The 12,073-nt window shown below is 37.2% G+C and overlaps 1 protein-coding gene across 8 annotated transcripts in view; it reads left to right on the top strand.

The window, feature by feature from the left end:
• Positions 1–1,807: 1,807 nt before the first annotated feature.
• Positions 1,808–12,073, top strand: part of pbx3b (pre-B-cell leukemia homeobox 3b) — a 113,224-nt gene continuing 102,958 nt past the window's right edge. For 5 of the 8 annotated variants that reach the window (XM_052094853.1, XM_052094858.1, XM_052094855.1 and 2 more), the window contains exons 1-2: positions 1,808–3,254; positions 4,119–4,192. In XM_052094853.1, coding sequence (XP_051950813.1) covers positions 3,058–3,254; positions 4,119–4,192 — 271 coding nt within the window. In that variant the 5' untranslated portion in view covers positions 1,808–3,057. Of the gene's footprint in view, positions 3,255–4,112; positions 4,193–12,073 lie in introns of all 8 variants that reach the window. The other 3 variants (XM_052094852.1, XM_052094857.1, XM_052094854.1) reach the window with 1 other exon arrangement.

Here is a 12,073-nt window from a genome sequence, read left to right on the forward strand (position 1 = left end):
ACAATGATAACTCATATGTTTAGGAGTATAATGTAAACTGAAATTTTCACAGTCAAAACATCTTCACAATTACTAGACTTACATAGTCATCTCTGTTTTTATCACTTAAATATACAAAAATTACCCTCCTGATGATAGAATTGGTTGAATGGTATATAGTTGACTGAATATCATGACAGAAACATGCTGACAAACAGTATCCTCCTGTACTTTTCATATTGTTTATCCTCAGCTGGCTTATCCCAGAAGAAGTTTTGATTTTCTGCATATCTGATTATTCGCTCTTTAATTAGCATGTGTTAATTTCCCGTGTTGAGTGTGTCAGTGATGGAGGCAGTCCACAGGGCCTTCTGTCAGTTCATGCACTATGGAACGGGACTTTCTGGTGCCAGCTTTCACAAATTCTCAGCATAGCATCACATGTTGGTGCCTTTGGAAGGGTGTCTGATTGACTTTCTCACTGCGGAAAAATTAACAGCTCTGTTTCCTCTATATGTGTCTCTCTCTGATCCTTGGTAATTAGTCCCATCACATCAGAGGCTGTCATGTCACAAGTGCAACCCCACCGAAGTGTATTACCTCAACTACGTCACCAGAGGATTGATATTTAATAATTATTAAATAATATAAACTGTAGGTACACACAGTGATTTTTTTTTTCTTTTCACTGACAATTAACATGAAATTAGATATTTTTTTTTATCAACTGATAAAAACTACAGAGTAACCAGAGATCTTTAATTTATAGAGGTATAGAGATATAACTAGAGGAAATAGCAACATAGTTTATGTTTTACTAAAAGAAAAAAAATCAACTTATCCCATCTGGATTGTCATTTACATAAAATAATAATAATAATAAATAAAAAGATCAGTTTATGAAAAATATATGTATACAGTATATTCATAAGTCATATTATGTATGTATGTATGTATGTATGTATGTATGTATGTATCTATCTATCTATCTATCTATCTATCTATCTATCTATCTATCTATCATATATATATATATATATATATATATATATATATATAGTTATATAGTTAAGTGAATGTATCAATGTATTATCAGCAGCAATTAAATTACATTAATTTTTATATATATATATATATATATATATATATATATATATATATATATATATATATATATATATATATCTTTTTTATTATTATTATCTTATATGCAAATGGAGATGATATCTTCTAATAACATAGATGTGTGTTCCTGTTAGATCATAGCCAGCAACACCAAGTTTATGAATTTGAGAATCTAAGCCCTTATTGGTAAAATATAAATGAATGCACTGTACTTTGGAAGGGGAGGCTACATTGAACAAAAGACCAGCACTTTGACTCATTTGTTATCGGAATTATAGCAGTTTGGCGGGAAAGTCAAAGGGCTTATTAAAGCCAATGTAAGAATCCAGGCAACCGTTCGAACCGTAAGCGCAGAAGTGTTTCAGTGTATCTCTTTGCTACAAGCCCACCGACCAGTCTGCTACCATAGCAACTGCCAAAGTGCGCTGCGCAGCGCCGCATGCTTGTGCAGTAGATGTCACCCTAGGCAACGACCAATCAGAAGTTGATATCTCTCTGTACAACCGTAGCAAAGGTATTGAGATCTGAAGGCGGGCGTTCACGGCCAGTGGGAGTCTTCCATTGGGCCTCCGTGGCATCACTCAACCACTGGCTCTTCACGGATTGGTTCCAGACGTTCATTTCCAATATTATAAACATGTCCTCTGGTCGCCTGCCCTGCAAGCACGGCTTGTTGGAGGCAACCATACTATGGTGTAAGGAAGCGAGGGGCCCCGTGCAATTCATTATTAGTTTTGAAATAGACATTATACAACTCAGGCTATGCACTGCCTTTCGTTTGTTTTATTGAAAATTGTTATAATGTAACGGGCACGTGTTTAAATGAGACACACGTAAAGAGGGGACTTAAACGCTCTTGATTTGATATTCTGGTCTCATGATTATCATCACCACCAGTATCATTAGTAGCTAACTGGCATTTTGTTTTCGGGGCTCCGGCGAGAAGTGACAAGAATCTAAGACCCCTCCTCTGCAGGGCGGAGCGTGCATGTTGATGTCGATTTTGTATCTTTTTTTCTTCTCTGACACGTCCGCACTGAGTGAATGGCATTGGCACATTGTCAATCGCTCACTACCGCTGCCATCAAACAACATAAAGCACACACAGCCCGCGCGCTCGACTCATAAATTTCAGCCAGCAGATATTTTTGCGCATCGCTTTATGGCGCGTGATTAATTTTGTCGCCAGTTTTTCTATTTTCCTTACTCAGACTGAGAAAACCTTTTGTACGTTTTTATATATTTTTTTATAGCTCTGGTCGCTGGTGCTGATGCTATAATTTAAATCACTTGGCATCTTTTTTGTTCTGATATTTTATTTTTAAAGGCATTTTTTTATTGCCAGTTATTCACAGTGAATGTGATCAGTGCGTTTCTTTTTAATTACATACTAATTAATTTTGCTTAATTATTAGTTTCCATCAGAGGCATGGGATGTTTTGTCTGCAGCTGTTTGTAATACTACGGATTTGCCCAAGTTTTCAAGAAGTGCACAAGGCGAAATTACCCTAAGAAGACAGCAATTAAGAATTCCAGACATCTGCGAAGGAGCCCCAACAATCATCCAGCTCTTCAAAGAAAAAGACAAATTGGCATGAAGATTCGGACAGGATTGAACGGGCAACCACTGTCACCTGAACGCTGAAGTTTACTTAAATAATAGGCAAGAATCATCATCGGTATTTTTTCTCCAATGGACATTCATAAAGGAGGATCAAAGACGATTTAAACCTTTTTTTTTTCCATAAAGTGATTTCTAGGACATCAATTCCACTATATTTCATCCGAGATAGCGATTTATTGTGTTTGCTGCGTTGTGCACGATACCGACCCGTTAAACATCGCACATGAAATAATCAAGTTATTTTTTGTTTTTGCATGTGCATTATCCGAGTTTATTTTTATCTATATCAGTGACTGAGCAGAAGCGCATTGATTGTGTTGCGGCGGACTATGGACGAGCAAGCCCGGATCATGCAGGCTCTCGGCGGTGTCAGCCTGGCCGGTCACCCGGTACAGGGAGGCATGGCTCTGCCGCCTCCACATGGACACGACGGAACCGATGGGGATGGAAGAAAACAAGACATCGGTGACATTCTGCATCAAATCATGACCATCACCGACCAAAGCCTGGACGAGGCGCAAGCAAAGTTGGTGCATTTATTTATTTGTTTATTTAAACGTTTTCATTGTTGCTGTTTTGATCACAAAGCCTCAGTTCATTCATATATATATATATATATATATATATATATATATATATATATATATATATATATATATATATATATATATATATATATATATTTGTTTTAATACAATCGCTTATTGTGCTGACATTTACAATAGCTACCAATTCAGTCAACTTTACTTTTATTCTACAGTCGTTGGAAACACTCTTGTTCCAACAGTATAATAATACTCAATAATTGAAATACCTATAGTAAAACCTCAAAAGTGTCAACCAAGTCACGTTTTGCTCCTAATATTCAGATGGCCGTTTCACAGGTTGAAATCAAATGATTAAACATGTCTAAATGTATTTTCTTAAAGGTCAATACAGAATTAAAGATGACTTTTTCCGACTCTTGCACATTCCAATATTGAAATTGTCTATTCACGTTGAAAATGATACACAGATAAAGTGCCGAACACATGTGGGCATCTCATTAAAAGTTTCAACATCACACTTTCCTACTTCTGAAGGAAGAAGGCCTTGACACTTCTACACCCCTTAGCAACTTCACAAAACTTTTGTGTGTAATATTTGCATACTTATTTTAATTAATAGAAAAATTTGGGATTCATTTTATGTAGCTTCGTTTTGAACTTTTCTTACTGATTTATTGCATTAAGAGTAAGACCATGATGTGTAAAATCAGCTCCGTTGCGTATGCATATATCAGTATTCGAACTTTACAGCCTACTTGATGTCTTAAAAGTTTAAATGCGAAAGAATTGTGAGTTTCAAGTGACTATATATCAATCTCATCTCTTGCTCCCAAATGGCACAGGAAACATGGGCTCAACTGTCACAGAATGAAGCCAGCCCTCTTCAGTGTGCTCTGCGAGATCAAAGAGAAAACAGGTAAGACAATGCATACCCTAACAAAAAGGTTAAATTACGCACAGACATCTCAAGAAGAAAAAAGGAAAAGAAAAAAGCAACCGATCAGTGCCACTAATCATTTAGACACCGCCATCTTTTCTGGTGCTTTTTTATTTGGACGTCAGCGGGTTCCAGTTTCACCAAGACAAATAAATGGTTCACGTTTTTCTGTTTATCAGTTCTCAAAATGAATATTCATAATTGCATTTGTCAGCATAAGAGTGCGAAATAGACAATGATAAGCCTTTCCCCGCTGCATTGCATCTCTTCCGTTGCACGCGGAGGCTGCACTGAGTCCCTTCTAATGGGGGATTGTATGAGACAGGCACCCCGGTAGTTCCCTTGTTTACAACGCGCTGTTCTCACACCATCTATGTAATATTTCAAGACCCGTAGTTGGTGAATTGATAGAAAATGATGCATCATCATATGGATACAATGCATTTGCCATTGAGGGTGTGTTATGCACGATGTTGGTGTTGTACATCAAGCCTGTTTAGTTTAATTATAGCCTAAAAGACCTGCAAGCCCAGTGAGCGCGCGTGTTCAGAGAAGTGGTTCGGAGAGCGGTCCAATTCCTGCGCTTCTCTGCCTAATTATGCGAGCAGTTTTCTGGACAATTATTGGCAGTATCGGAGGACCTGCAGTCAATTATTTCCCCTAGTTTATTATGAGAGACGCCAACATTGGGAAGGTGACATCGTTTACCGACACGTTGAAAGACGCATGGCGTTCTGGTGTCGTTGTTAGAATTTTGTAGTTGTGTTGAAACAGACTTTTTAGCACCAGCAGTGGTCGATATGTCATTTATTTTGATATAACTGAATTAGTTTGGTGAAAGCCTATCTATCTTAAAAAAAAAAAAAAAAAAAAAAAGGTTGTAAAGCATACTATCACTAAACTGACTTTTGGCGGAGATCTTGCAGTTTATTACATGTGTATTCTAATATTTGTGAATAACAAAACATTGAGTCAATGGTTGATTCATTTACCACTTACTGGATTTAGATACGTTGTCGCCTTTTTATTCATTCTTGTGGCAGAAGTGCACATTCTTGTGCAAAAGTATATATTTGTACACTTTTAGGCTACCATGGATTATGTGTGTAGCATCACGTCTTTGTGTGTGCAGTTAAAAGTGTATATAGCCTATATGTGTTTTTGCGCGTGACAGAAGAGAGAGAGAGAGAGAGAGAGAGAGAGAGAGAGAGAGGAGAAGGAGAGAGATAATTTTTTACCACATTGACGTGCATTTCTGTGCCCTCAATGTTCCTCCAAACAGAAATATTTTGTCCCCTACTTTTTCAGACACTCAAACACTCTGATATAGTCCGTCGCGCACTCACTGTAAATGAAGTCCAATGACAGATACCACATCAATTCAGCACGTGCGTTACCAAGGCTATACTGCCTGCCCCAATGACACGGAACATTAGCATATGTCACTGTCTCAAAATATTTTTTTTTACTTTGAGGGAGAAATCAGCACCCATTGAAACAGAATCAATTTAGTACGTCCAATTGCTTAGTGGATGTAATTTCATGTGCAGTTTTCCCTCTATGCTTCGCCGCTGATATTATTAAAGCGACTGTTAACACGCGAGGATGTGCGTAAAGGCGCGCGCGTTCTGCAATCATGCAGGGCAGCAGGTTTAAAGAGAGATTGACCACACAACCAGACATGCAGAATCCAGAGAGACACTTAGATATGGGGCTTTTAACAGGAATGTTCAGTATATATTTCTGGATAATGCGGAAGGAGAATAGCAGACCGATATCCATAAGGTGAGCCCGAAACACTGGCAAGCGCACTTAATTAGACTGCATAAGAGCATTGAGATTTTGTCTTTATGGATACTGTTAATGGAATGATGGTTTATATTATAGCATACTGTAATGAGAATGTTAAACAATGTCATTTTAGTGTTTAATTCTGCACTTATTAATATACGCTTAAGTAATGCAACTTTATAAATAGGTTCACATATTTTATTAAATTCAATTTAATTTCAAAAGAAAGAGATTATAATTTTAAAAAGAAAGAGATTATCATTTAAAAGCTAAAACCTAAATTTGAATGAACAATGATGAACTATGAAGAACACAACTGAGTAATGGCATTCAAATATTAGTTCATGTGTTTATTTTGCCTCTGTATGGTTGTAGGCAGAATAGTGCTTTGCCAGATTTGTGGCCTTTATGTGGCTTATAAGCAGAAGTGACTGGGGGAAGATCATAAAACTTAATGAACTTCTCGGCCATTGGAGGTCTCAACCACGGGAGGGGAAGGCCCTGCTCCACCGCCTGGTCTGCTTGTGCAGTTCTTTATGCCTGTCCAGAAATACACACAGAGAGAAAAGGGAGTAAGAGAAAATGATTACTGCATGTTGTAATTATAGCTTCATAGTTTATCTGAGGTGGCTGTTATGTCTCAAGAAATTAGAAGAGAAAGAGACAGGACATTTACATCATATCATTTGGGATGAGGTGTTCTCGGATAATAAGTGAATGTATTCAATTTCATATTTATTCAAATATGTTATGGTCTTATTTCTCCAGTTTAAATGCATTATAATTTTTCATTTCACAAACGGATATATTTTTTTACTAGGACTGTGTTTGTTTATATCTGTACATGTGTATGTGTGCGTTGGTTTACACTTGCATTCCAATTTGTTTTTAGTTCTGTTTTTTCCATTTAAACAATATTTCGTAATTGTCTTATTAAACCCAATTGAAAGTAACCAACCATATATAACACTGTCCCTAAATAAATATTTTTATTTCTAAAAAACACATTTTGCATTATATGTGAATTTTCTTTTTGTGTATATTTTTAAAGCAACTTGCGTCTTTTGACTGTGCTGCCATGTGCACCTACGTATCATGTTACGTTTTGTACAGTAATGTCCCTTATTACATTATAGCTGTAATTAAATATGCATAAAAAATAGAGTCCCTAAGTATTCTAATTATTTAAATGAGCTTGTTTACTAGCTCAGTTGCTGTAATCTCAGTTAATCCCTTTGACGCTGCCTGTTTAAATGGTTTCTTTTTTTCTTCTTAACACATCCGGACTAATTACCTAACAAGCTTCTCTCGGCTAATTTGTTTCTTAACTCACAAGTGATCACATGCATTATATTTTTGTGTTTTTATACTCGTACTAGGAACAATGCAAATTTGTGCTTTTTTTTAAAATACCTTTTTTATACAAATTGAGAATGGATTTTAACGTTTAAGATTTGTTTTTTAAAGAGACTACTGGCTGGTATAGATCTACCTGCTATATTGAAGGATTATTTTTCTTTTTTCTCCACGGTCCCATTGAAGGACATTGTCTCATCCAAATGAAATGATAAACTTCTACTGACAAGAGTTCTGCTACTACTTTGGTTTGTTGCCCCCCCCCATCCAAACACACGTGAGGCTTTTTCACACAAACACACACACACACACACACACACACACACACACACACACACACACACACACACACACACACACACACACACACACACACACACACTTAGTTAACACATAGTGTTAGAGCAATATGTACATTTTGTACATACTCCGCTGATGCGGTCCTGAAGACATGATTAGTTGAGGGGTTGTTGTCATGCTTTGATGCCATTTCATTGAGGTAATCTGACCTCTGTGAGGTTTTGAAAGCATCGGACAGGGGAAAACTACAGGATGCACATGATTTAAATCCTGAAGGTTTATCGGACAACGTGTGTATACTCATGTAACTTTTTTTTTACATGCCCACAGAGATTGATAATTTAATCTGTTACCTGTGCCTTGAACTAGCTCATTTTTATTATGTACAAAACAAAATAATAAAGTTACATCACATTCAATAGTTATCAGCTACCATCTCCACATTTCTTTTGTGAATAGTAGATTTCATCATTAAACTATTGTATGTGTGTGCGATATTGACATTGTGCAGTTTGTGCTATGCAGTCATTGCTAAAACTCTCTCTTTATACAATGAGAGAAAATATAAACAACTGCCATTGCTGATGTATGAATAAGTTCCATTCAAAGAGATTTCATGGCCTTTTATTTGTGAATCAGAGAACAGAACGGAGCTTCGAAAAGATGAAACATTCATTGTTGCTTTTGGATCTGATGCAAAGGAGGCTTGAAGGCGAAAAAGGGTAAATCAGACCTGAAGTGTTTGTACTGTAACTATGTAAACAGTGGGACGGAAAAGCAGTGTATGTACATCTGTTTGTTGAGAGAGCAAAGAAAGATGATGTGTGTGTGGCTGTTAAGAATGCATGAGCGTGTATACATACCTGTTGGTATGTAATAGGTTTATGAGTGTTTGAGTGTATTTGCCTTAAATATAGCCTACTGATATCACACATTGCTTAGCATAATCTTCATGTCACCTTAGCAATAGGTGGGTGAAAATATTATGCAAATACAAACTATGAGGGTCTTTCTCTGTATTACAGATATGTTCGATATGAAAAGAAAACATTCACCTGTCACTTATTGTAAAGGTTGTGAAAGGCAACTGTTATGTTTACAAATGAAGAAATGTGCAGAGTTGATTGTCTGATTAACCAAAGATTACCGCAAACTCGGACTGATAGGTTTGAGATGTTTTCGGGGGCCCCGGGGCAGTACGGAGAATTGGCATGAAAAAAATGATCTTTCTTTTGCTTTTTCAAAGAGCGGCTGGGCGATTTGATGCACGAGAGAGCGGGTGAGTGGAGAGGAGAGGAGAGAGAAGCATACAAGACAGATAAATAGAAGCATTTTGGAATGCAAAGCTGTCTGTAGTGTTGGGGTGCTTTCATGACATTCCACTAACTGCTTCTGGAGGCCTTGAGTAGATTTCCCCATTGCTAATGCCCTAGAAGTATTAATTCACTTTGATATGCTAATTAGAGGGCATTATGCAAGAAATGAGATTAAGTGGCAGCGTGAAGTCATTTGCCTGTCAGTAAATTGAGTGTTTTTAGCAGGAGGGGTTTGTTTTTTTTTTTCTTCCACTTTTGCATTTAAATGAATCAAATGAAGGGAATGCTTGAAAATCTTTTCTGTTGTTTTTTTGTTAGCAGATGCTGGTTTTCTTTTGCTATCTCTGCCTCTCTAGCCTTCTTTTATAGTTTTGTCCATCTCTTTTTTTTTCTCTACTTCAGGTCTTTTAAGCTTGTGGCATTTGACTTTGTGGGGCTGAGAGCCTGTGATGGCTGAATATTTTTTTTAGTATGCTGTTTTTTCGGCATACTTAAAGCATTATCTGTGTGAGTGTGTTTTTGATTAAATGTCTTTAGCACCAATATAAACATTGCCATCAACCCCTGCTAGCATGTTCAATTCAATTTATTTGGTGATGTAATTAACAAATTAAATAATTTTTGTGATTTTCTGTGATGCTGTTTCTTACACTCATTGTAAGAGAATGTGTCTGGAGGCTAAAGAGATCCCAGTAGTAATGGTGAAAGAAGTCTTAACGCATGGAGAATAAACTTGCCTAGTTTGTTTCTAGAGGGAATACAGAAGTGAAGCGGCGAATTGAGGAAGACCTCTGCTGGGTTGACTGTGCTAATCAGACGGTCTGTGTGTGTCTATGTTTGTGTGTGTGTGTGTTTGGGGCTTGTGTACAAGTTGTTTGCTTTTTCTCTGCTGGTAGAGAGCAGGGCTGGCGACAGCAATGGCAGATGAAGCAGGAGCAACAAGGAATAACAAAGGTGAACGATTACCTCCATATGGCATTTCTGACCAGGAAAGAGAGAGAGGAGGAGGATTGGGGGTGTGTGGGGGTTAGATGTGCTCTGGAGCAACACTCCTTTCTGAAGTGAGGTTTAATCAATACAGAGAGATTACAGAAAACTATTACAGGGCCAAAATCATAGGCTCCTCTCTCTCTCTTGGTTTCTCTCCTCTTCCCTTGTTTGCTGGCTCGGCGGCGGTTGCCTATTGACTTGTTGTTTTTCTGACCTTTGACTCATCAAGTTCAGAAACGGGAGGTCTGGTGGAGAGACTGCAGGAAGCCAGCAGTGTGGCCCCCACTGTGCTGTGCCCCTTGCGCACGCACACGCGCACACGCACACGCACACACACACACACACACACACACACACACACACACACACACACACACACACACACACTCACTCACTAGTGGTTATTTTTCAGGATGTGTGTTGTTATTTGTGCATCCACGGCAAGACCCTTCTGTGTGCACTCTGAACCGGCTGAATTAATTTGTAGCCACCATTGTAATTAACCACATGCGAGGCTGGCTAAAAGCATTACCTTGAAAAAAAATGTAATGCAAGGATTTCGAGAGTAAGCGTTTCTTAAACCCTCAGGGACCATTCATTTTGAGGCGCCCCGACAAAGCGGTAATGAGCCAACTAAATCTACCCTGAAGTTAATTTGACATCTGCTGGGTTATTGTTGTTATTACTTGTATTGTTATCATTATGTTTTTTTGGTATTTATTATAGATAAATATTATAAAACTGTAATGTTGTCAAAATATTGTTGTTCAGATTATTACGTTAAGCTAAACACCATGGCTTATTTTAATTCTCCATAATTACAGATTTATTAATTAATGCTAGAACATACTCATTAATTGTTTGCTAATTACTAAATAGCAAAGGAGCACTTAACCATAAAACTATGAAAAATTGACTCCAGCTCATGATCCATATTTGTGTAGGTGGGAAGCTGTACTTCTCAGTCTCTTTATGACATCATCACAAACCCGGTCGTTAAGATCCAAAGTAAACATTAGTGAGCATCGCCTTCCCCTCTTGCCTTTAGTTACAATAGAGCAGCCTCTTTTTTGTCACGAACGCCTGAGTAAATGTATGCAGCCTGCAACAGAAAGCCATTCAGCAGAGGAGACAATTGACTTTGGGCTGTTTTTTGTTCCCGTCTGCCCCAGTGATACGTCTGCAGTGACAAGATAGTGCAAGGCAGAATGGCTTCTGCTCAGCAGGGCACCTGGATGCCTGAATGCGGTGGCCTCTCTCTCTCTCTCTCTCTCTCTTTCCCTCTCTCTCCCTCTCTTTATCTCTTTTTCTTTCACTCTTTCTTTCCGCTACTAGACTTGGTGTTTGAAATCGAGGAAGAGTTGCTGCTACCTTCCTCACGGTCCTATAAAACCCTTTGCTTTCCACCAAAAGAAGGTGGAGGAGAAAAAGTAAGATCAGATGTACACTGTAAAAAAAATGGGTTGCCAGAATATTTATGTAAAAAAATAATGTAAACAACTTTACAGAACAACCTGTACATCTTTTTGCATTCCTCAAATTGTTTTTGTGGTATATATTATTTTGCAGTACTGTCGTTTATATTATTAAATGATAAACTTAATATAGTATCTTTCTGAAACTGTAAAAATCTGCTTTTCACTTTATAATTTATTTTTAATAACCATATTAATTACAGAATTAATCATAATGACATCAACAGAGACCCATCCTGGAGCAAGGACCGATAAACATGTAGAGACGGCACTCAGTGTCACTCACACAAATAGTAAACCCCATCAGGGTGACACATGTGAAATTAATATAATGAAATAAACATTAACTAAACTACATCAAATATAACACAGAACATCCCAATGTACATAACTGATATTAAAACTAAGAAGAAACCTAACTTTTCTAATAAAATATAATGAAATGTAATGGGTCATGCCCAGTTTCTGTTTTTTACCATCATTTTTATAATAATTTACAGTAAAAAGTACATAATATTAATTTGAATTTATATGGGAAAATCATACTTTTTAAATAAAAAACAAAACAAAACATATATAACGTATATTTTACAGTAACAACACATTAACAATTTAAAGGTTTTTTTACTGTA

The sequence above is a fragment of the Xyrauchen texanus genome, chromosome 27, assembly GCF_025860055.1.
Source record: "Xyrauchen texanus isolate HMW12.3.18 chromosome 27, RBS_HiC_50CHRs, whole genome shotgun sequence".
NCBI lineage: Eukaryota > Metazoa > Chordata > Actinopteri > Cypriniformes > Catostomidae > Xyrauchen > Xyrauchen texanus.